A 22,631-nucleotide genomic window follows, 5' to 3' on the forward strand; every position below is an offset into this window, starting at 1 on the left:
AGAAGAAAAATGTTACAAGAATGAAAGAGAAGATAAAAGGAGAAGAAAAGAAAGAGAAGAAATGATGATAAGGATGATAAATGTACGAAAAGAAAGTAACAGTAAAAAAGTGCGTGTTTTTTTTGCGAAAAAATTTCCGTGCGAAAAAAAAGCGTTGAGAGAGAGAGAGAGAAAAGGAAAAAAATGAGAAGATATTGAAAAGAAAGAGAAAAATTATCATCTTTGTTTCTTTCATCTTCTCATCAACAATTCCTGAATACCGTTAGTTCATCCTACATGATGATGAGAAGATAAATTCTGTAGGAGTAGATGAATTATTCCTAGCCAATGAACTTTATCTTCACCCTTCAAACCCTTTCGTCTATCATCATCCACCCTCTTCCCTTTTATCATCATCATGAACTTGTGGTTAACCATCATGATGAAAATGATGATAATAGTTTTGTGATGATTATCATCATCATCATCATGAAAAGAAAGAGTAAAAAGTGAATGAGAGAGAGAGAAAGAGAGAGGAAAATACAAACCAGTCTCTTCTTATAGTTTTCATTGTAATGGGAATTCAGGTTTTCAAACAAAATTTATCCTTAATCATGTAAATTGTTATTCACCTTAATTGCTTGAGGCTCTTGATTCAGTTGTGATGAATCAACACCACCAACGATTTACCGTTAATCAAACTTACCATCATCTTCCTGTTCATTATCATCATAACGGTAACCCTGAAATTGCAGCAATTTACGTAGGCTAAATTGTCGTCGTGATTTAAATTTAGTTTTCCGGATTAACCCTTAATTAGATTATTTTATTTTAATAAATATCAGGAAGATGAGACAATTTAAAAATATTTAACTTCTTTTCATCAATTTAATTATCATTATATTAATAATTTGATATTTTCTTCAATTGTTACCGTTGGTTGAATAACAAGGTAACAATTAAGACAATCAATCATGATTAATGTTAAATTGTTGTTAAGATAACGGAAAAGTTTTGTCAATTGTGTCTATTTTTTCATCTCTCAATTGTTTACAATTAAAAACCACGAATCAACACCTTGGACAATCAATAAAATAACAATTAATCATCAAACTTAATCTATGTTTACAATTTAAAACCCCATCAAGGTGTTGATTTTATTGTTAATTGTTACTGATTATTTATTTTATCAATACAACTACAAAATCAAATCTCTTCCTGTGATTAACAACTAATTGTAAACATAAGAGTTAATTGATTGTCAAATTAAAGTTGACAATAATTGTTGATTGAGTTAATCATTTTTGCTAATTGTTGGCCTGATGGTAATGATCCATATTCAATTAGATTATCTTGATTAACCTGATTAACTGATTATAATTAACTAGATAATTAGAGGTGAAGAAAGTAAACAATTAGATTTGGATTATTATCAATCTAAATGAGGGAATCAATTAATTAAATTGTGTCAATTGATTGAAAAGGGAAACTTTTTGTTTTTTATATCACAATTAATTGTTAATCAAAATTGGTAATATTTTTGTTAATCAAATTACTTGTTATTTGTTAATTGTTAAATATTATTTGAAGGTGGATCCATGTTAAATTGTAATCCACGTTTTTAACCAATCTACAAATTGATTACAATTAACAATTTAATCAACATATCATCAAATCGTAAGTTAATCATAAATAACATTTCCATTAACAAGTAACAATTAATCAGTTATGGTTTAAATTGCAAATCATGATTAAGTAGTTAGTTCAACAATTAGCTGTTTAATTTGATTGTCTTGTTAAAGTTTCAGTTTATAATTTGATTATCGGAAGTAATTAGTTGATTATTTTGAGGTAACTATTTTTAATTGTTGTCGAGATTAATATTAAAATGATTGGAAAAAAGTTAATTGTGAATATTTTGATAAGCAATTTAGGTTCTGATTCTGATGATTTAGATGTTCAATTGTTGATCGTTAATCAACATGTTAAAATCATTTGATCTTCAATTTAAATCATAACAATCAAATTGAGAAAAAAATTAAATGATAAATAACTTGATCACGATTTAGACAATTAACAACAAATTAGCCTTGACATGATGTTAATTAAGTTGATTGTTACGATGGGTAAATTAAATAATCAATGGTTTTAATCATGAATTAAACCTTCAATCAACTTTAATCATAACAATTTAATTTTCTTGTTAAATCATATATTTTTTTACTCATTTTGTTTCTGATTGTTGATTAACTTTTTAACCATAATCAATGCCGGAAGTATATTAACCAATAACAATTTAAATTGTTATTCAATAAGGTGATTGTTTGGAAAACAATATTAAACAAATTAAGACGATGTAATTTAGTAAATTGTATCACTGGAAAATTAATCATTTATAATGAAAATGATTTGTGATAAACTTTCAGTTTGAATTAAGTTTTTAGTTGAATTTGTTATTATTTTAGTAATTGTGTTAATTGTTATAATTTAAATAAGTTAGAGACAAATTATTTTGATTAGGAAAGGGGTTAGTGGTTAATTAAGTGGTTCCAGTGTTTTAAAGGTGATTGTGAGAATGGTTGATTGTTATCACCGTTAATTGTTGATTTCTGTTGGATTTCAATCTGTGTCATTTTTTTACTCGAATCCTTAATTTGATTGGGAAGATGATGAGTTATCATTGATTTGATTCAGGCCATTTGATGATCTTCAAGGTGCCAACTGTTGATAATTAACTTCCTGATATGATAGCCAAGAGATTTGAACAATTGAATCAACTAATATCAAGTGATTAGTTAACTTTTTTTCTTGTTCCTTTTTGTTTCATTGTTACTTTTTCATGGGTTCATGTTGGTAGGCAAGTTCACTGATTATGATTATTGGTTGATTGGTGAAAAAGGTGATGGCAATTAAAAGTTTTCTTAAGGTGAATAAGGAAGATCAATTAATTGTTGGGTGATTGGGGTAATCTAAATGTGCTAATAAATTAAGCGAAAGTTAAATTAACGGGTAAAGTTAATGGGACAAGGAATTGATTTACAATTAATTTTTCTTACAAAGGGTGTGGTTTTGATAGTAATTGAAAGAGCTAAATTTTTTTAGGAAATTAATTAATAAACTACTTATCATGCTTTAAGATTTATATACAGTGTCCAAAAGGTAATGATCAATGTTGAATATAAATTAACGAGTTAATTGAGTCGGTGGCGGTTAGGTAGTGATTGACAACATTGATTGTGTTTGTAGTACCACAATCAAGCTGATTGGATTATTTTTTATGGTGCCAATGATCATGAGGATCGGCTGGTTTATGGTGTTCATGATGGTGTTTATATTCAGCGTGATGACCGTGTTTACCATGATCTCCTCCATGATGTTCTGAATTTGAGTGAAAGAGGAAAAATTGGGTTAAATTAGTTTTGAATATCAATAATCTAAATAAGTGTGTCAATCAATTTATGAATGAAATCAATATCTACACCAAGTTACTACTCTCAACTAATTCATAACTTGCTCCAAGTATTACAATTTAACAGGGATGGATGAGCCATCTCTTTTCAGAAATTCAAACTAATAAAAGTTAATCAGTAACTTGATAGTTGATGGAAAATTTTAGTGACGATTGAGCTTAAAATCAGCAATTTAGTTGATGAATTTACACATTGCAGAATAAATATCTCTATATTGGCAATTAATTTACCTTTGTCATGATGGTGATTCCAATGATCCTTATGGCGATGATGTCCATGGCTATGTTTTTCGTCTGAATAAATTGAAAGAATAGAAAATCAGTCCAAACAATAATAACTATCAATAATTTATAGAAAGACTTACGGTCACCATCATGTCCATGTTCATCTTTATGATTTTCATGGTGATGTTTGTGATGGTGATGATGATCCTTGTGTCGATGTCGATGGTGGTCATCATGTTCCTTTTCATCACCCCATTTTCTTATCTAAAAAAAAAAAAAGAAAATATTAAAATCAAAATCTTCTCACCAATAAGGAACATCATTTCTTGCCAATGGGCTGAAACATTTTCCACCCAAAACTCAATCAAAATCCAAACGATTCCAACACAGAGAATCTTATTAAACAAAGAACACAATCAAAAACTGTCTTACCTTTTCACCGGCTTTGTCCCAGTGCCATTTCTTTTCATTACCATGTCCTTTGTCTTCATGATGGTGATATTTTTTTCCATGTTCTTGGTGAAATTTACCATGTTTCTTACGATGATATTCCTTGTGATGATCTTTATCATGTTCTTTCATATGTTTAGCATAACCAGACTTATCTTCGTCCTTATCGTCTTCATGGTGTTTCTTGTGCTCTAAATGAGAGAGAACAAAACCAATTAGAACAAAATAAAAATTAGATGAGAAGAATACAAATCAAATTAAAGAGAAATCAACAATCGAATGAAAAAAAGCGGTTAATTGTAGGGATCGTTTTCTAATTATCATTGGAAAAGAATAATTTTTTTCTCTGTTGCCTTGACTCCCGATCATATGTTGACTCTTTCTCGATGTGATTGGAAAGTTAATTGTTCCCTTTTGTTTGTTACAATTAAATTTTCTTTTCTTACCTGCATCCCATTTCTCATCGTGACCTTTCCAATGACCCCAATGGTGACCTGAATCGGCGTCGGTGACATCATGATGTTCCTCATGATGTTTATCTGGATGATGTTCAGTAGCAGAAGGTAACAGATCCCAGAATCGGCTAACAAATGATTTAGATTGTTGCTTTTGATTAACTGTTAATCCAATTGAATTAGATAATAATTGTTGCGGTTGAGAAGCTAATCCATTGGTCACTGTTTTATTAACATTTTCCTGATGATTACTTTTCGTTGAATTTGTTGGAATTGATAAGACACATTGGTTGATGGTCAGGAAAACCGATAACAACGGAATCAATTTTAATCCAGTCATCACAGAAAAACTATTGTTAACCATTCAAAGATGGAAAAGGAATTAATCTGTTCAGATTAACCAACTAAAGGTAAATATCTCAAATTGAAAGTTTCCATCGCTTCTTATATATTCATGATTAACTCACCTTTTTCTGTTCTCTTCTTTTCAGATTCTTTTTTCTCATTCTCTTTACTCTATATAACAATGGCTTCCAGTTCAATTAAAGGTTGGATCTGTTTTTGATAACCTATTACCGGAAGGTTAACAATTAACTTAACCAATGAACCATTTTGGACTCATTTCCATAGAATGGTTGAAAATAATTAAGAAGACACACAATTAATCTGATATAGTGCATGCAGATCCATTATAAAGATCCTTGTTTATTATGTTCGTTAAGTTGATTCTGTTGTTTTTTTTTCATCTCTAAATCCGAGATGAGAAAAAAAAGAACAACAATCAACATGTTTAATTGTTACAATTAGAATGATTTTTTCTCTCACTCATTCTTGAACCTGATAATTGAAACATTCTTGATCTTGGCTTGTTTATCATCGTATTTACATTAAGGATAATGTGCTGATTGTTTAAAACAACAAAACAAGAAATTTTTTAAGAGAAACTGATTAACTCAACAATTAATTTTCATTGGTGACATGAACCTGGAAAGAATTTAAATTGTAATTTAAAGTTCAATCGATGCCAATCTTGTATAATCAGATCAAAAGGATAATCAAAACCATCAGAATCAACAAAATGTGCACACAAGTGATTTCTCATTCATCTAATCAACATCAGTAAATCATCACCAAAATTATCAACAATTTGGAGAAAAATTAATTAGCCTTTTGAAACAAAGTGAATTGTTAATAATTTTAATTTTTCTCTTTCTCTTTAATCAACATAATTACCTCGCCAAAGGTTCATCTTGTTGAGTATCATTTGTTTATCTTTTTTAGTTCAACGTTTCAAGAGTCTTCATCTTCTTTATCTTCCTAAATTATTTTCATCTCTCTCTCTCTTTCTGCCTCTCTCTTCATCTCTTTCTGCTTCTTCTTTCTTTTGCTCTCTTTCTCTATAGTGTTTGTTTCCGTTTCCGATGTCTGATGATTACGGTAGATGATTAAATAATTGTGAAAAGAATCTTGAAAAAAAGCTGACTTCATGTTTATTCAATATCAACATGAAGAAATAAATCTCATAGTAATTGAGTACCCAAAGGAACAGGTAAGAAGAAAAAGGAAGAGAAAAGAAAAGAAAGAGAAGATGAAGAGAAAGAGAGAGAGAGAGAAAGAAAGAAAGAAAGAGATGAGAAAAGAGAAGATGAGAAAAATTAGAAATTGATTTGTTGATGTTTTTCTCTGTCAACCCTTTTGTTTTTTTTTCTTCCGCTTTTTAAACTTCCACTTCCAGGAGGTAACTCAAAGATGTTAATTGTTATTTTCAGCATCTTTTTGTTTTACTTATTCTTCTCTTAATTAATTAATATATATAAATTAGTTAATTAATTTTTTTTTTTTGTAGTTGTTATTATTATCTTTTGTAATTTTTTAGATTTATATATAAAATTAATTCCCAATTTTTTATCATAATTTCTTAAGATAGCAGTGTACTCATACTACCCATTTCACTTTGTTCTTTAACAAAAATTTCAAAGTATTGGTAGATAATTGTAACTGCAAGAAGGATACCGGTACCACTTCCAATAGCACCAAGGAAATCAGCAAGAACAGAAAGTGCACCGATACAGAGACCACCGAAAGCAGCGGCTGTTGGGATGTAACGGTTAAGTTCGTGAATCATTGATTTCTCTCTGTGTCCTCTCATAACCATTTGTTGTTCTTTCAGTTGTTTTGCAACCTTGAGTAAAGAAAAGAAGATAAATGAAAATAAGAGATTAATTGGTGAGATAAATATGGTTGAAACAATATATAGAGCAAATATATATAAGGAACATTGATCCAAATTCTCATAATCATAATTGGTCAATGGTGACAAATGAAAATTAGTCATTAGATGATAGGATACTTTAAGGCTAAACTATCAACTGATTGTTAGATTATTTGGTCAATGGAAATACACTTACATCCTTTGCACTGGATCCTGAAACCTCAATCCATGTTTTAGAGAAAAATGCACAAGATCCCAACATGAATACAATGTATAGAATTGCGTGAATGGGATCGGTCGCTATGTGGGCTAAATCTTCAGGCGGAGAAAGGTAATAACATAGACCACCGACTGGGTATGATCGAGCTGGTCCACCACCACCAACATCAGCCCAAACACCGAGTAGATTCACAAAGAAGTTTCCACTAAATTTAACAGCTAACATCTATTGGTAAGATAAATAAAGAAAAAAAAATTATTGATTTGTAGGTAAACAAATATGAACAATTAGTTGCGTGTTTTGTTTATGAGAGAACGAGATAATTTTACCTGAGAAATAACGTATAAATTGGAAACAAGAGCTGATTGTAGAATGATGGGAATGTTGGAAGTGTAGAACAATTTAATTGGGTACGAGCTGTATTGTCCTCGGTATCGAGCAGATTTAATTGGCATGTCAACTCGGAATCCTTGGAAATAGATGACGATAGCAAAGACCAAAATAGTAGCCAAAAGATTCATCAAATTGGGTAAATTTTGTCGATAAAAGGCTTCTTTAAGAGCTCGAACTTTATCATTACGGGTAGCCAATAGGTGAAATAAGGCAATGATTGCTCCTTCAAATTCAGTTCCTCTGCCGGTATTAACGGTAGCTGGACTAAAAGCTTTCCATACAATAGTTTCACAAATATTGGTAGCAATGAAAAGTGAAATACCAGAACCAAGACCATAACCTTTTTGTAACAATTCATCCAAAAGTAGCACAATAAGACCGGCGACAAATAATTGAATGATAATGAGCATGCAAACACCGGCACCAATATCTGATGGATCTCCGTACATTCCAGTCATTACATAAACGATGGCTTGACCAACAGTGATGACCATACCAAACACTAATAAATAAATAAAAATTTTACAATATTGTAAAAATAAAATGGAAGAAAAACCAACAAAGAATCAACGTCTAGTAATAAATAGACACAAATGTAAATAAAGAAACACTTACATTTCTGTGCACCGTTGAATAAAGCTCGATCTTTCGGTGTATCACCAACCTCGATAATTTTGGCACCAGCCAACAGTTGCATTATAAGACCCGAGGTAACAATAGGAGATATACCAAGCTCCATAAGTGTACCTCTATTTGACGCTAGAATAACTCTCATCCAGTAAAAAGGATCCGCTGAATCGGATGACATAATACCAAACAAGGGTATCTAGATAGAAGGAGAGAAAAGAATAATACATAAATTATGATACAATTAAAAGCCATAACCAGATAGAGAAGAAAAAAAAACATAGAAAAAAATAGAAAGAGAAAGGAAGACAGACATAAGAAAATGACACATAAGCATATTGAATGAGAAAAAGAGCCGAAAACCTTAATCTCAATAAATGGATAAGAAAAGAGAACATTTTTAAAGGGCAACACCGAACATACCTGACAACAAACTAAAAATATGAATAAAGTAATAGCTGTCCATAGTACTTTTTCACGGAACTGAATCTTCCTTTCCGGCTTAGCAACCTCCGGCAGTATCCCACAGAAGGGTTTGATTACCTCTAAAAATTTTACTGTAGAAAAGAATATAAGAAAAAAAAAGAGAATAGAAAACACAAACAGAGTTAATATTTTCAACCCAAAGAGAAACAAAAAAAAATAGACAAAGTTGCTGATAGAAACAAAACAATGTGATGGTTAAAGATTATTTTCTATTAAATTGGTCAATACTTACTTCCCATTTTTGATTTAATTTACAGAGAAACAAAAAACGTTAATTGAAATGATTAAATAAATGATTAAAGTGATGAGGATGAGGAAGAGAGTGAGATGACTGGATAACTTGATGAAGAGTTGGCAACATTTTCCCAAATTACGTGGCAACATGAGAACAAAAAAACGCGCGATGTTCAATTTTCTTCCATTTAAATGGAGAATTTAAATTTCTAAATGGAGAACAATTAATTGGATTAATTAGAATAACAATTGAATTATTTTCGTTTATTAATATTAATAATCTTAATTATGTTCGCTTGATTGTGATGAGAGTTAAATTTTCTTTCATTCTTTTTAGTTTTTGTTGGTTGTTCTTTGTTGGGATTTCGATTTTTTCTCCTTCCAGAGTTGTGATATTTTCTTTGCTAATTGTTATTCTCGTAATTAGTTGATGATCATGATTAGTTTTGATTGTGATTGTGATTTAGATTTTTTTTAAGTTTTTCATATTCAGGCCCCATGGGTTTATCTTCATTACTCTGTCTCTCTTTCTCTGTCTCTTTCTCTCTGCACCCTGGGAGATTTGATTAGATTGTGATTCTAATCTTGTGACCAACATAATCAACTCTTTGCCAAATGTTAATTAACGACAATCAATTGTTAACCTTGAATTGTTGATATGATTTGTGTACACACAATTTACTGAGAGATACAATATGATGACGATGATGAAGATGATGAAGCCACGTAATTATATTTTTAAATAATTTTCATCATAATCACTCACACAATTAATGAACAATAATCGCAGTTGATTAATTGCTAATCACTTTAATATTAGATAATCTGATTCAATTTACTTTATAAGTGACAATTAATTTGTTACATGTGATACACAAATTTAGCATCTTAATTGCAAAAGGAATCACCACCAACAACAATAACAATCAAAAACTAATCAATATGAGTAACAACAATTAAAGAAAATGAAACTTTAAATGTTTAGATTGTTACGAGAAGAAGAAAAAAAAATCAGTTAATTGTTATTAAAATTTACGATTTTTCATTTGATTTCAATGAGAACAATTTATTAATCATTTTTAATCATCTTCTCTTCCTCTTAATCCTCTGGCAATTAAGACTAATTGTATTTATAGTTTTCGATTATTGTTTCATCCTCTTGATTGTTCATCGAAATGATTAAAGAGAATTTTTTTTCTCTCTTTTTTGGATTAACCTTAATCATCGTCAATCATTTATCACCATCATCAGCATCAGTATTTAAATGCGTGACTTTAGTATTATCATTGAGAGAGGAGAGAAATATTGTAGACAGAGGAAAAGAAAGAGAAAGAGAAAGAAATGATGACAAGGGAGCGAAAAGAAAGAGAAAGGAAAATTGTTTTTCTTCATAGTTTGTGATGAGAACATTTCATTTGATTGTGATTCTCGTTCAATTCACTTCATCACCGAGGGATTTTCTCCTTTTTCTTTAATCATCTTTTTAATTCCACTATCAAGGTAAGTTAATTAATTCATTTATTCGTATTGTTAACTACTGTTAATCTATTTAGTTGATTAATCTAATTTTTATTATGCTTTTTTCTATTCCTTTTTCCTTCTATTTCCTCTTTGTGTCCTTGTATTTTTAACTCTTTTTTTCATATTCTATTCTCTTATAAAGAAAAATTCTCTCTTGTTTTGATTCTATTATGAGAAGGTTATGTTTTTTTATGTTTCTAACTTAAGGGTTAACCTCTTTCTCTTCATGTTTAGATAACCTCTGACATTCATTTTCGTCCATTTTGAAACGAATTCTCCTTCTCCTCTTTTTCTCTTTTTCCAAGTTTCATCGCCATTTTTGTTTCCTTCTCGGTGATTTATCCCTTTTCTTTCGGTTGGTTTTTGATTTTAGTTTCTCTGTTTTTCTGTTTCTCTTTTTTGTTTGTTCGATTTATTTTTCTATTCTTTTTTTGGAATTTTTTCTTCTTCTCTTTTAGAGTTTAAGCTAATTTGGTGACGACTATTATGGCTGATAAAAAGTCACCAATTCGTGTCCTAATCACTGGAGCCGCTGGTCAAATAGCTTATTCTTTGATTCCTTTTGTTGCCAAGGGGGATGTTCTCGGACCCGATCAACCGGTAATCCTTCATCTTCTTGACATTCCATTTATGTCTGGTGTTCTAGATGGTGTGGTGATGGAGATTTATGATTGTGCTTTCCCCCTGGTTGAGGGTATTGTTGCAACAACCGATGAGGCTACTGCTTTCAAGGATGTTGATGTTGCTTTTCTGGTTGGAGCTATGCCACGGCGAGAAGGTATGGAAAGAAAAGATCTTCTTTCAGCCAATGTGAAAATTTTTGCTTCTCAAGGTAAAGCCTTAGCTGCTCACTCCAATCCTGATGTGAAAGTTTTGGTTGTTGGTAATCCAGCGAACACCAATGCACTCATCTGTGCTCATTTTGCTAAGCCAAAAATTCCCGCAGCAAATATAACAGCAATGACTCGTTTAGATCAAAATCGAGCTATGGGTCAACTTGGCTTAAAACATTCAGTTAAAGTGAAAAGTATTGAAAATGTTTTCATCTGGGGTAACCATAGTTCAACTCAATTTCCCGATGTTAAAAATGCCACTTCAAATGGTACAAAGTTACCCTTTGCTGGACACGATCAAGATTTTATTACCCTTATACAGAAACGTGGGGCCGCCGTTATTGCAGCTCGTAAATTATCTTCAGCCATGTCCGCTGCTAAAGCGGCTGCTGACCACATGAAAGATTGGTGGTTAGGAACCTCAACTCCTGTCTCCATGGGTGTAATCTCAGATGGTAATTCTTACAATGTTCCACAAGGATTGGTCTATTCTTTCCCATGTACTGTTGATGCCATCACCAAGCAATGGAAAATTGTCGATGGATTTGAAATCGATGAATTCTCTAGAGAAAAATTGAACGCCACAGCTAAAGAATTGGAAGAGGAAAGATCCGAAGCCATGACAGCGACCCAAAGTGGTAACTTGTAGAGGGAAAGAACCACAAAACGAAAAACACTGAATCCAAACATATAACTTACCAATGGTTCTAAACCGAGTTACAAGCATAGTAATATTAATCCATGGGAGGAATTTAATCTAATCCAATTCCATAAAAATAAGAAAGCGAATCAAAAAAAAATAATAATCACGATTTTTAAAACAAACCCTCGTTACTTCAACAACCCCAAACAATTAAGTCTTATTGTTATCAAGAAAATTTGAGCGTAATACTATTCAGATATTATTTTATTTTCCTAATGTATAATCTCATTAATATTTAAATTCTATTAGTTGTAAAACCCACACGTTCAAGAACAATTAAGCGCATTTGCATCGAAAACTTTAAAAAAGGGAGAAAAGAGTCTCGATTCTTTTTGGGCAATAAAACGAAAAACACAAATGCAGCATCGAAAAAAAAAGAATATTTTTGAAAGAAAAGAATAATAAATTATTAGTTTCCTTGCCATTCCAAGAAAATCAAATGTTCTCTCTTTTGATAAGTTGATCGAAATCAGAAAATTCTAAGAACAAAACCAAGGGAATTCCCAATGTATTCGGATATCGATATTTCCATTGTTCAAATTTCTGCAAAACTTTCGTTCCAACGGTGATTGTCCTGGCGAACCAAACGAACTTCGGTTGCTCTTTGACCAAAGTGGACACTCGATGAGACATAACGTTTACCATGTCCATCGGACGGAAGGAATTGGATTTACCTGGGGTCCCGAATTCGGTCTGATTATCAACTTGACGATTTCCTTGTGAATCGGATATTTTATATTCCATGAGCGACGAACTATTTCCGGTAGAACTTTCAACTTTCTCTACTGGCACTGAATTCGAAAGTTGAACAATGTTGAACATGATGAGAGTGATGGAGAAAATTTTCCAATTCATGTTTGTTTTTTTCTTCTTTTGTACTAATCGAAATGTTCAAGTTGAATTTGCTGTGATTGAAATAAATATTCAAAATACTCGATTATCACGTGAGGATATAACTTGATATTGGCGATAAAAACACAGAAAATAAAAATAATTGTCAAGTAAAATTGTAAGAAAATACGTAGTTCGATATTCGTGGCTGAATCGATGGACTCGAAATGACCCATTGTCCGTGTTTGTGTCGATCACTGAGAGAAAATGACAGCAGATATTCAACCGACGCAAATAAAGATTATCTTCCAATTTTTATTCTAAAAGCCAATCAGGCTAATGGATTATTTTCTATCCACCAATAGACGAAAATCTAAAAAAGGATTAATATAAAGTTCTTAATCTGAAATAATCACCTTACTTGAGAATTGAAAATCGAATCATTTTAGAAGAAAAAAGTTGAAATTTATTTTCTCAATTGCTCACAAAAACGGATTTCCAATCAAAGAATAAAAAAGATGTTTAAATAAATTGTTTAAGTAAATTCTATACGAAAGTTAATCACAGTTAGAAATCAATGGAAATCAAGATAAATGGATTTCCACACTTTCGAATATCGATAAATTTTCCCTTTTTGGTAGATCCAAAGAGAAACACAAAGCGATAACCAGGCCATAAACACGAACCCGAATCGGCTGATGCTGATTGGCATTTTAAAGTTCTCCATGGTGGTCAACTGTATTTGCGATGGAATCTTGAACACTGAAACTCTGGTGAAAAGATGGTACAAAGGGTTGAGAAAACTTCCAAATTCAATGGACACTTTGTTTGTCACACTTGAGCCAAATTTTGTCTCGCCAAAGCCTCTCTCTCAGCAATTGAACCAATATGAACAACTTCATGTAGGTACCAACCATAAGAATGGAAATTGAAAAAAAACGAAAATATAAACGTGAAGACAATAATCACGAACTTGGGCCCCCAGTTTTCACCATGACAAGAACAATGAATCCTATCGGCACTTGTACCTTGTCCCATCGTTGAATCACAAAGAAAATGGCCCAAAGGTAGAGAAATTTTTCTGGTTTTATGACAAGGAAAAAGGGAACCAGTCAAGTTACCATATAATTTCGGGTATTCTTTGTTTCCGCTTTTACGCCTGGAGACAAAAATTCAAAACCAAACGGGATCGATCTATACAGTCCATAGGCCTTACCAAATCAGCTCAGGTGAAGGGTAAACATTTATGTTAATCAGGTTAAAATACTGGGAAATTCAACTGCTCGATCAATATTATCGGCGGGTAAAAGGTAAGACCAAAGGGTTAAAAGTAAATATTCAATGATTAGAATAAAAATCATCAATAGATCACAAATTGATCCTCTTTTCCATAATTTTCTAAGATAATAGTTAACTGGTTTCGAATTGTCTTTAACAATTGTCTCGTATACTTTTAGGGTTCGACTTGTCATCTCTTTCCATTGATAATAACCTTGGATCTTTTTATAACAATCAACTGGTGGTAACACTTTACCATCATTTAGATCGTTAATTGCTCGATTAATACCATCGATTAAACCATCAACAGTTGGTTCAGTTAACCAGATTAATTGGTTGGGTAACACTTCAGGAATACCACCGACATTGGTTGAGACAACTTGTAATCCACAAGCAGCGGCTTCAATTATCGCCATACAAAAGGCTTCAGTTAAAGATGAATTAAGAAATATATCACCCTGAATTAGAATTGATTGAATGTTCTCATGTTTAACCATACCGAACATTTTAACTCGACTTTGAAGTTGATTCTCCTCAATCATTTGCTCTAAATTAACCCGCTTAGGTCCATCGCCGACAATAAAGAAACGAGTTGATGAATAATTTTCACAGATTATTGGTATCACTTCAATCAATAGATCAATTCCTTTTCTGTAGACCAATCGACTGACCACAATTATTGTAACTAAATCAAGAGGGAGAGAAGTAAGCAAACAATTAACAATAATTACAACAAGATCAACAATTTAACTAACCATAATTTGAGTCACGTTTTGAAGGATCAGGTTTGAAAACATTGGTGTCAACAGCGTTTGGGATAACATATATTTTGGTTGGATCGACACCGGCTCTCAATGCGGTGTTTTCTTTACTGTTCAGGGTAAATATAAGGATAGAAGATTAGAATTGACAATTAAGTCAACAAGAATCAAGGGAAACAATTAAAATGTAAATTACCCAACATGAGAAACACAAATAACCGCATTGGCAAAAATGAGCGACATCCCAAGAAGCTGATTTGTTATGATGGCGGAAACATCGGCAAATCCAAACAATGAATGATCAGTAAAGATGGTGGTTAATCCCAACAATTTACCATGAATCAATGATTCAATAGCCATTGAAGAAAAGGCTGAATGACAATGGACAATGTTAATTTGTTCCCTAATTAAAATGGATCGGATCAATGGTAGGGAAGCAAATAGAGTTGGTAGAGTACATTGATTATAGATTACGGCGAATGGTAAATAATAGACTTTTAATCCTCTTGACATGAAACGAATTCCCTTTCGATCACCATAAGAATGGGTCAAGACAATCACCTTGTGTCCATAATTAATTAAACACTGAGATAATTGGAAAATGTGACTCTCAACACCACCAGAATTTGGGTAAAAAAAATCCGAAATCATACTAATAGTAAACAACCATCAATGTAAACATGTGATTGGGAAGATGAAATAAAGAAGATAATTAGTTAATTAATCAACTGGGAACAATTATAAAGTACATACCATATTCTGTACATGATTAATTAATCAAGTTGACGTGTAGAAGGTTAAATCATCATGGATTAATTAGTTAATTTGGTTGGAGAAAAACAAAAACAATAAAGTGAAAAGAGTAAACAAAAACAAACATCAACCAATAAGATCAACCCAGAGACTGAATTTGAATGAGGGAAAAGTTGATCAATTAAATTTAATTTTCTTCAAGTTAATTGTTACAATTGTGATTCTTTTTTTTGATGATATTATTGATTATTAATGATCGATGAAAATGGAATAAGTTGATTAGTTTTTCGTTGATACTTTGGAGTCTTAGTTGATTTGATTAACTTGAGAACAATTTAAATTGTTGTGAAAGTAAATATTTTTTTTTCATTAATCACAGGAAATTAAATTGTTATTTGTTAATTGTTGAGGTAAATTGTTGGATGGTTGTAAATAATTATAAATTGGTTCTTTTTTTTGAGAGTTGGGAATAAATTAAATTGTCAATGTGAACCATTGTACTAAGTAATTAACTGATTGTTAACTTAACAACTCGACATAATCAAGGGAAAATTATAGATAATTCAATTTAATCAATTATTAATCAACTCTCCAAAAGGTATGTACATGATTAGTTTATTGTGATTAGACTCTATTAAGGGGTTGATTATAAGATAATTAAAGATAATCAACAATTAACAAGTGAAAATAAAGTAACATCTTTTAATCATCATCAGGCCTCCAACGAGCAAGCAATTAACTCCAACAATTTAGTCTTGATATTTAGCTTCAATTTCAATGGTGAACAGTTTAACTTTTTCTTGGTTCGTATCAAATCAAATTGTGCCAGTCTTGGACTCTCTTAATTGTAACAGTTAATCACTAATTGTTGATTGTTATGGATAATTATTCATCTCCCTTTGATAGGGAAGTGATTCTGGTTCAAAATAAGACTGAAAAAGTTTCATTGAAAAGCTTCAAGGAGGAAATTAGAGCAACAATTGATGTTGAACGTTTAATTACCGAAACTAAAATTATATTAGATGTTGAAGAGACTTCAGTTCATCGTATTCTAGAAGTTGGTTTAATTAAGGTAAGACAATTAAATTTAATTTCTAAACAATCAATTTCCATTCACTGTTTAGCTGATTTTTATTTCTCAGTAACAATCAGGTTACAATTATAAGATTACGACTTAAATTGAAGTAATAAAGATGTAACTTAACATTGACACTTGATTAGATTCAATTACAGTGATTCAAATTGTGTAATTAACTTGGTGTGTGATTAATTAGTGATTTAAATTGTTCGAGACTTTTAATTTTTCTTCTTCTTTTTGTTCCATCTGAAAATCTAGATAATTGGTCGAGCCTTTGATGTTAATCAATTTAAATCAACTCTTTGTATCAGTGAAAATGGTAAGTTAATTGTTACCGTTGATTTGTTATTGTATTTAGACAATTTAATTTAATTTGATTGTATTTATCTTTTAATTTAGTTCCCAAATTAAAGGAAACATTTCAAAGTTTGACTTATGATGACAATGGTTTCTTTGCCTACGATCAATCATGGATTTGTGTAACGTAAGTGTTGGTTAATTGTTGCAATTATACAGACCATCAGCTAATTGTTATCAATCAATTTCTTAGAGGAAGTTTACCTTTTTTGTCTCAACGATTAACGGGAATCATTTGTTTGGCTAATCCAGTTAATTTCGGTGACAATGCAGCCGAGATACGATTTATAATCATGGTTTTGGTGCCGATTCGTGAGGTAAATTTAGTCAATTGTTGAGAGTTGATTGTTGATTGTTTGCTAATTGTTTTGATTTAGAAAGGAACCAAGAATGCATTCGAAACGGGTCGTACTTTTGGGACACTTTTTACATCAGCTGAATTTCGTAACAATTTACTTCAGGCCAAAAAAGCTTCCGATTTCCTGACGATCGTCCGTCGTCGGGCAAATGACCTGCTCAATGGTGGTAATACCTTAGATCGGATCTACTCGGTTGACCCTTATGCCGGTGATAAGATTAAGTTGACCTTTTGCAAGGGAATAAGTGAAAATTTTATTCGAAGGGCGAAATTTTATCTCTCCGATTTCGTGGACGGAGTTAAAGGTCCAAACACTTTCAGGAAAACGCTGGCGACCATTTTTTTCCTCTATTTTGCTTGCATCTTACCTTGTGTTGCTTTCGGTGTGCTAGTTGATAAAACAACCAATGGATTAATTGGTAATTAACTTGATTTAGAGCTTCGTTAATTGTTATTTATGTTTTATTGCAAAATTTAAACTCTTTTCCTTACAAGATGCTAGAAGGGCGATTATTGGTCAGGCGATTGGTGGACTAATTTTTGCTCTTTTTGCTGGACAACCTTTGGTCATTATTGCGACAACGGCACCACTTTGTTTGTTCACTAAAGGTATTGATTGGTTTTAATTTTGCTCGAACTTTAATTGTTGGTTAATTGGATTGTTTCCCTTTAGCGGTTTATGAAATTTCTCAAGATTTTAATGTTGATTTTTACACGATGTTCGCGACTGTCGGGCTTTGGAATTCCTTTTTTGTTATAATCTATGCGCTTTTCGATGTGTCGATGGTCATGAAATGGTGCACTCGAAATACGGAGGAGATTTTCGCGATTTTTATCTTTTTTGCGTTTTCTGTTGATGCGCTAAAAGATGTCGTTGGAAGTGAGAAGTTCAGTTAATTGTTAGTGAATCGATCAACTAAATTCGCATTTTCTTTCATTTGGTCAGATTTTCGCGAGTTCTACCCAGGATTCGGTTGTAACGAGCCGATAGTCGGTTACATGATAAATTCTAGTGGTCAGTTGATTATGAATGTTGGTCAATCGATGGAAACAACTAATGCCACTTTGGTTAATGTAACGAACCTCGAATCTTTTATTTACTGTCGACCTCAAAGTTGCCTTCTTTTTGTCCTGCTTATGCTTGGGACACTTTGGTTGGCACTTAAACTTTTCGAGTTCAATAAAACACCTTATTTGGGATCTACTAATCGTGAAATACTTTCGGACTATGCTCTGCCCATTTCAGTGGTCATTTTTTCCGCTATTGGAAGTTTCTTATTTAGTGTAAGTATTGGTACAGATTCACGATTTTCTTTATACAAAAATCGACCTCAAACTTTTAATCGCGAATTACTGTTTGATAGGCAATCGAAACGGAACAATTTAAATTCAGTGAGTCGTTCACTTTTAAAATGGCCTCATTTGACTCGCTCACTCCAGGATCGATTGTGGTTGCTGGTGGACTTGGATTTGCGCTTTCGTTGCTTTTCTTTATGGACCAAAATATTTCCGCCGCATTGGTTAACACTCCTTATAACAATCTGAAAAAAGGTTCAGGTTATCATCTTGATTTGTTAATTGTCGGCCTGCTCAATGCATTTACCGCTCTAACTGGACTTCCATGGATGCATGGGATTCTACCCCATTCTCCACTTCATGCCAGGTCACTGGCCGATATTGAGGAACGGGTTGAAAATGGTTGCGTTAAACAGGTTGTCGTCTATGTACGAGAAACGCGAATAACGGGAATCATTGCTCACATACTGATCGGCCTTTCACTTTATCTTATTCCTTATCCATTGACCTACATTCCGGTTCCCGTTCTCGATGGTCTTTTCCTTTACTGTGCATTCGCTTCTCTTCGAGGAAACTCATTCTACGAGCGTTTCCTCCTCCTTATCACGGAACAAAACTCGTACCCACCAAATCACTACATTCGACGATCACCCCAAAAGTACATTCATTACTTTACGTTCATTCAAATCGCTCAACTCGCGATCTTATGTTTCTTTGGTTTCTTTGGATCACCGTACGTACAAATGGCCTTTCCAATAGTGATCGCTCTTCTTATTCCAATCAGGTCAGTTTTATAAAGACGATTTACAATCGATAACATTTTCCTCTTTTTTGATTTTCCTTTTCACAGACATTTAATTGTTCCCAAAATCATTCCGGCTAAATACTTGCGAGCCATTGATGGTTACCATTGATCTTTTTCCTTGTCATGATGAAACCAACGATTCGGAGTTACTATCAATTGTATCAATCTAATGGAAATTAAATTGTTATTAACAAAATTAGTTTCGACTTTTTTTTTCAACTTTTAATTGTCATGATCAAAGATGATTTTCGGTGTCACCGTTTGAGATGATAATGTAATGGAAAACAAAAGAGAGACAATTTGTTTTCCGATAATTAGTGAGTTGATTAGTATTAGAAATAAATTTACTCGATCTGTGTTCCTGATCGTAAGTGTTAATTTCTTATACATAAATTGAGGTATTTTGTTTGTAAGCGAGATGATTAATTAAAATGATTAGAGAGAGAGAGAGAGAGAGAGAGTCGTAAAATTTGATTATGTTATACACAATATTTTCTGTCTCATGTTTTTCTTATATATTTGTATGTTGTGTATACATTATATGTGTTTAAATAGTTGCTTTGTTTTTAATTGTCGCACCTAAATTAGTTGTTATGATTGTTGCATTGAGATGGGAAAGTTTGTATTCAAATATACATGGAGAATGTATATTTGATTTTGTAAATTTTTTGAATCAACAATTTACCAAGCAGCTTATTCAGTTCTTTTGTTTAGTGGCCTATTCATAAAACTGTAAAATTGAACCAATTAGTTAATGTTATAGTTTATGAATCAATATTAAGTATCTTTAGTGGAGTTGATGCTTTGGCTGCCTTGGGAAATTTTTCATAATAACGATCAGCTTTGAGAAATTTAACTGAAACAAGACGACGTTCACACCACCAACCATGAAGAGCAGCAAAACTGTTGGTTGCTGATTCAATTGAATCACACTTGAGATAAATAAAAAGCTCCTTCTTATCAGCACTACCGAAGTCAATGTGAAGTATTCCATGGTACTTAGAGGGTGAGTGTGCTGTACATTTCTCTATGATGGCGTTTCTTAGTTGTGTCTTCCAGCTTGATGAGCCATTTTTATTTGGGATATTTCGTAGTTTAAGAAATTCTGTTAATGCTTTTGGAACTGAATTAATTGATCCATTGGTTGGACTGATGATTTGATTGTTTATTCCTACTCCCAGTGGATCCGATGTAGAATCAAATGCTGATCCTTGCCATTCAATTGTTCCCGTTCTCATTGTTGTTGCATCTATACGAAATTCATTTAGTCGATCTTTGGTTGATGAGCTTCCACACCATTTCCATGTTTTAAATTCTTCACCATCTCTTTCCTCTATTGCTGAATTAATATGATAATCGTTATTCTCGATAAGTTCAACCACTTTGGACCAGATCTTTTTCCATCGGGATTCCTTTCGTTGTTGTGGTGTTAAAAGGGTATCTCGTATGTTAATTACTGGCATTGAACGAGGCTCATCGGGAGATTGTAGAAGATCAATTGATTTTTTAACTAAATCTTGAACGGCAGCTTCATCTTCATTTTGAATCCTTTTCTTGTGACTTATGTATTGGATGATTGAGAAAATAATTGAAATGATTATTAGTACTGCTGAGGTATATTTTCCAAATCTCCATAGGAAAGAACGGACTTTACAGCCCATTGATAGACTTATTGGATAAGTTTTATCAACAGTGATAAATTGTTCTCCATTTTTTGAATGAACTTTCAAATGAAGATTATAGTTAGAGATGAAACTAATGGCCTCCGAAAAGTAATCAGCGAATAACATTTTTGAATTAACAGACGGATTGTTAGATTGAGGTAAAAGGTAACCAAGTTTTTCATCTATTTCGGTGCTTTTAGCTTGAAGAGATTTGAAAATATCGTTAACTGAATAAGTACGGGCATCCGAACGTTTAGATTCTTTAGAACAATAGTAATCCAATAATCCTTCCTCAATGTGGTTAAGAATGTACCGAAATACTAGGAGAGAAGGTTTTATCCGATTCTCATTTTTTGTACAAAATTGTTTCTCTTCTAAATCACAAACAGGAAGGGTGAGCTCATTTAAGTTGACACCAAGGTTGGAAACGCTTACGGGACCAAGATCCTGAGCGATATTGAACCGCATTCGACTGTGAAGGTAAAAGGCGGCGATGATAGAGAAAAATAACAAAAATACTCCTACAATACTATATGAAGTCCACTCAGAGACAGTCAATTTTTCAATGACCGATGAGTCCACATTATTGGGATGCGATGTGGGTGCCATAGAAGAGATAATCCTCTCGAAACGTTCATTAATTGATTTCTCTATTTTATCTCTTTTGGTCGGAGCAACCTGATCAAGAACTTCTTTGAATAAAAGCCTAAGCTTGTTAACATGAGACATGGTTAAGTTGATTGACACAAATACTATCACTTTTATAAACAATGTGACACTTTTTCTTTAAAGACAATGTGACCAGATTGGTCTGGAGAACAAGGTGAGTTCACTTTCAACAATTAATTCGGTGATTTAAGACGATTAATTAATTAGAATTAAGAAGCTGCAAACACACGTTAATCTCTCGGCTGATGAGAAGAGAATTTCGGGCGACACCTGGTGATCTTTTTCTTCTCTTCTCTTGGAGAGTCTGGGCTGTTCTCTACTCTCCTTTGGGTAGAAGACTCCATTGTGTTTTCCACTCTCTCTCTCTCTCACAGTCTCTTTTTTCTCTCTCTCTCTCTTTTTCTCTTTCAATTTCCATCATCATCCACAGGATCTTCATCATCTTTCCTAATTTCCATCTTCTTCTTCATCATCTTTCTCCCCAGACCGTTAGGGCTGAGGGTTATTATTATTTACTTTTATCAAAATTTAGATAAGTCTTCAGTACATTTTAGTGTAAAAAGTTACGTAATGACTGATAAAAACAAGATAATTTGACTCTTTTGATAAATTTGTTTCTTATTTTTTCATCATCAACAAAAACCAAATAAATTTCTCACCTAGTGTTTTTTATTTGAACTATTCACTTTAGTTTTGATGTTTCTTTGAATAACATCAAAAAAGTTAAATACATAAATAAATTAAGGAAATTATAATAAGGATTAACTTGTGATAGAATATAATTTAAATTTCAAACCTGATGTAATTAAGTAAATTATCTTTTTTACGGGTAAATGTAAATAAGAGAAAATAGAAAACCAGAGGAAAAAAAGATGAAGAGATGAAAAGATTTCAACAGAAATTATTACAATTATACTTACATTCGGATTTTGAAATTTACATCATTTAGATCACAAGAATAACGTAAGTAAATT

At 32.2% G+C, this 22,631-nt stretch overlaps 6 protein-coding genes and 1 long non-coding RNA gene across 8 annotated transcripts; 3 read left to right on the forward strand and 4 right to left on the reverse strand.

Moving 5' to 3' along the window:
* Positions 1–2,348: 2,348 nt before the first annotated feature.
* LOC128390767 (histidine-rich glycoprotein-like) lies at positions 2,349–4,942 on the reverse strand. The gene is made up of 5 exons (XM_053350529.1): positions 4,570–4,942; positions 4,106–4,314; positions 3,814–3,937; positions 3,680–3,742; positions 2,349–3,357 (listed from the first exon to the last, which is right to left on the reverse strand). Exons 1-5 carry the CDS (start codon positions 4,940–4,942, stop codon positions 3,248–3,250), a joined length of 879 nt encoding a protein of 292 aa, XP_053206504.1. The 3' UTR covers positions 2,349–3,247.
* Positions 4,550–5,293, forward strand: LOC128390770 (uncharacterized). The gene is made up of 3 exons (XR_008325689.1): positions 4,550–4,686; positions 4,762–4,988; positions 5,070–5,293. It is a non-coding gene; the product is annotated as an uncharacterized LOC128390770 (long non-coding RNA).
* Positions 5,294–6,045: 752 nt separating this feature from the next.
* On the reverse strand, positions 6,046–8,906 carry LOC128390763 (protein transport protein Sec61 subunit alpha). The gene is made up of 6 exons (XM_053350523.1): positions 8,749–8,906; positions 8,454–8,587; positions 8,019–8,229; positions 7,340–7,905; positions 6,987–7,235; positions 6,046–6,760 (listed from the first exon to the last, which is right to left on the reverse strand). The coding sequence occupies exons 1-6, from the start codon at positions 8,753–8,755 to the stop codon at positions 6,497–6,499; spliced, it is 1,431 nt and encodes a 476-aa protein (XP_053206498.1). The 5' UTR covers positions 8,756–8,906; the 3' UTR covers positions 6,046–6,496.
* A 1,183-nt stretch (positions 8,907–10,089) lies between these two features.
* LOC128390766 (malate dehydrogenase, cytoplasmic-like) lies at positions 10,090–11,907 on the forward strand. Of its 2 annotated transcripts, XM_053350528.1 has the most exons (3): positions 10,111–10,250; positions 10,414–10,626; positions 10,730–11,907. In XM_053350528.1, exon 3 carries the CDS (start codon positions 10,758–10,760, stop codon positions 11,751–11,753), a length of 996 nt encoding a protein of 331 aa, XP_053206503.1. In that variant the 5' UTR covers positions 10,111–10,250; positions 10,414–10,626; positions 10,730–10,757; the 3' UTR covers positions 11,754–11,907. The 2 variants fall into 2 exon arrangements, with proteins under 2 accessions (XP_053206502.1, XP_053206503.1); XM_053350527.1 differs by lacking the exon at positions 10,414–10,626 and having other exon boundaries at positions 10,090–10,250.
* A 1,174-nt stretch (positions 11,908–13,081) lies between these two features.
* LOC128390764 (phosphatidylinositol N-acetylglucosaminyltransferase subunit A-like) lies at positions 13,082–15,923 on the reverse strand. The gene is made up of 4 exons (XM_053350524.1): positions 15,431–15,923; positions 14,874–15,329; positions 14,672–14,787; positions 13,082–14,601 (listed from the first exon to the last, which is right to left on the reverse strand). Exons 1-4 carry the CDS (start codon positions 15,442–15,444, stop codon positions 13,892–13,894), a joined length of 1,296 nt encoding a protein of 431 aa, XP_053206499.1. The 5' UTR covers positions 15,445–15,923; the 3' UTR covers positions 13,082–13,891.
* A 223-nt stretch (positions 15,924–16,146) lies between these two features.
* On the forward strand, positions 16,147–19,520 carry LOC128390757 (solute carrier family 4 member 11-like). The gene is made up of 10 exons (XM_053350517.1): positions 16,147–16,502; positions 16,767–16,827; positions 16,908–16,992; positions 17,059–17,182; positions 17,243–17,642; positions 17,719–17,832; positions 17,897–18,103; positions 18,170–18,507; positions 18,588–19,303; positions 19,370–19,520. Exons 1-10 carry the CDS (start codon positions 16,308–16,310, stop codon positions 19,431–19,433), a joined length of 2,304 nt encoding a protein of 767 aa, XP_053206492.1. The 5' UTR covers positions 16,147–16,307; the 3' UTR covers positions 19,434–19,520.
* A 4-nt stretch (positions 19,521–19,524) lies between these two features.
* On the reverse strand, positions 19,525–21,965 carry LOC128390762 (inner nuclear membrane protein Man1-like). The gene has a single exon (XM_053350522.1). The coding sequence runs from the start codon at positions 21,715–21,717 to the stop codon at positions 20,089–20,091; it is 1,629 nt and encodes a 542-aa protein (XP_053206497.1). The 5' UTR covers positions 21,718–21,965; the 3' UTR covers positions 19,525–20,088.
* Positions 21,966–22,631: the final 666 nt, after the last annotated feature.

This window comes from Panonychus citri, unplaced genomic scaffold, assembly GCF_014898815.1.
Source record: "Panonychus citri isolate SS breed McGregor unplaced genomic scaffold, ASM1489881v1 Contig00127, whole genome shotgun sequence".
Classification (NCBI taxonomy): Eukaryota; Metazoa; Arthropoda; class Arachnida; order Trombidiformes; family Tetranychidae; genus Panonychus; species Panonychus citri.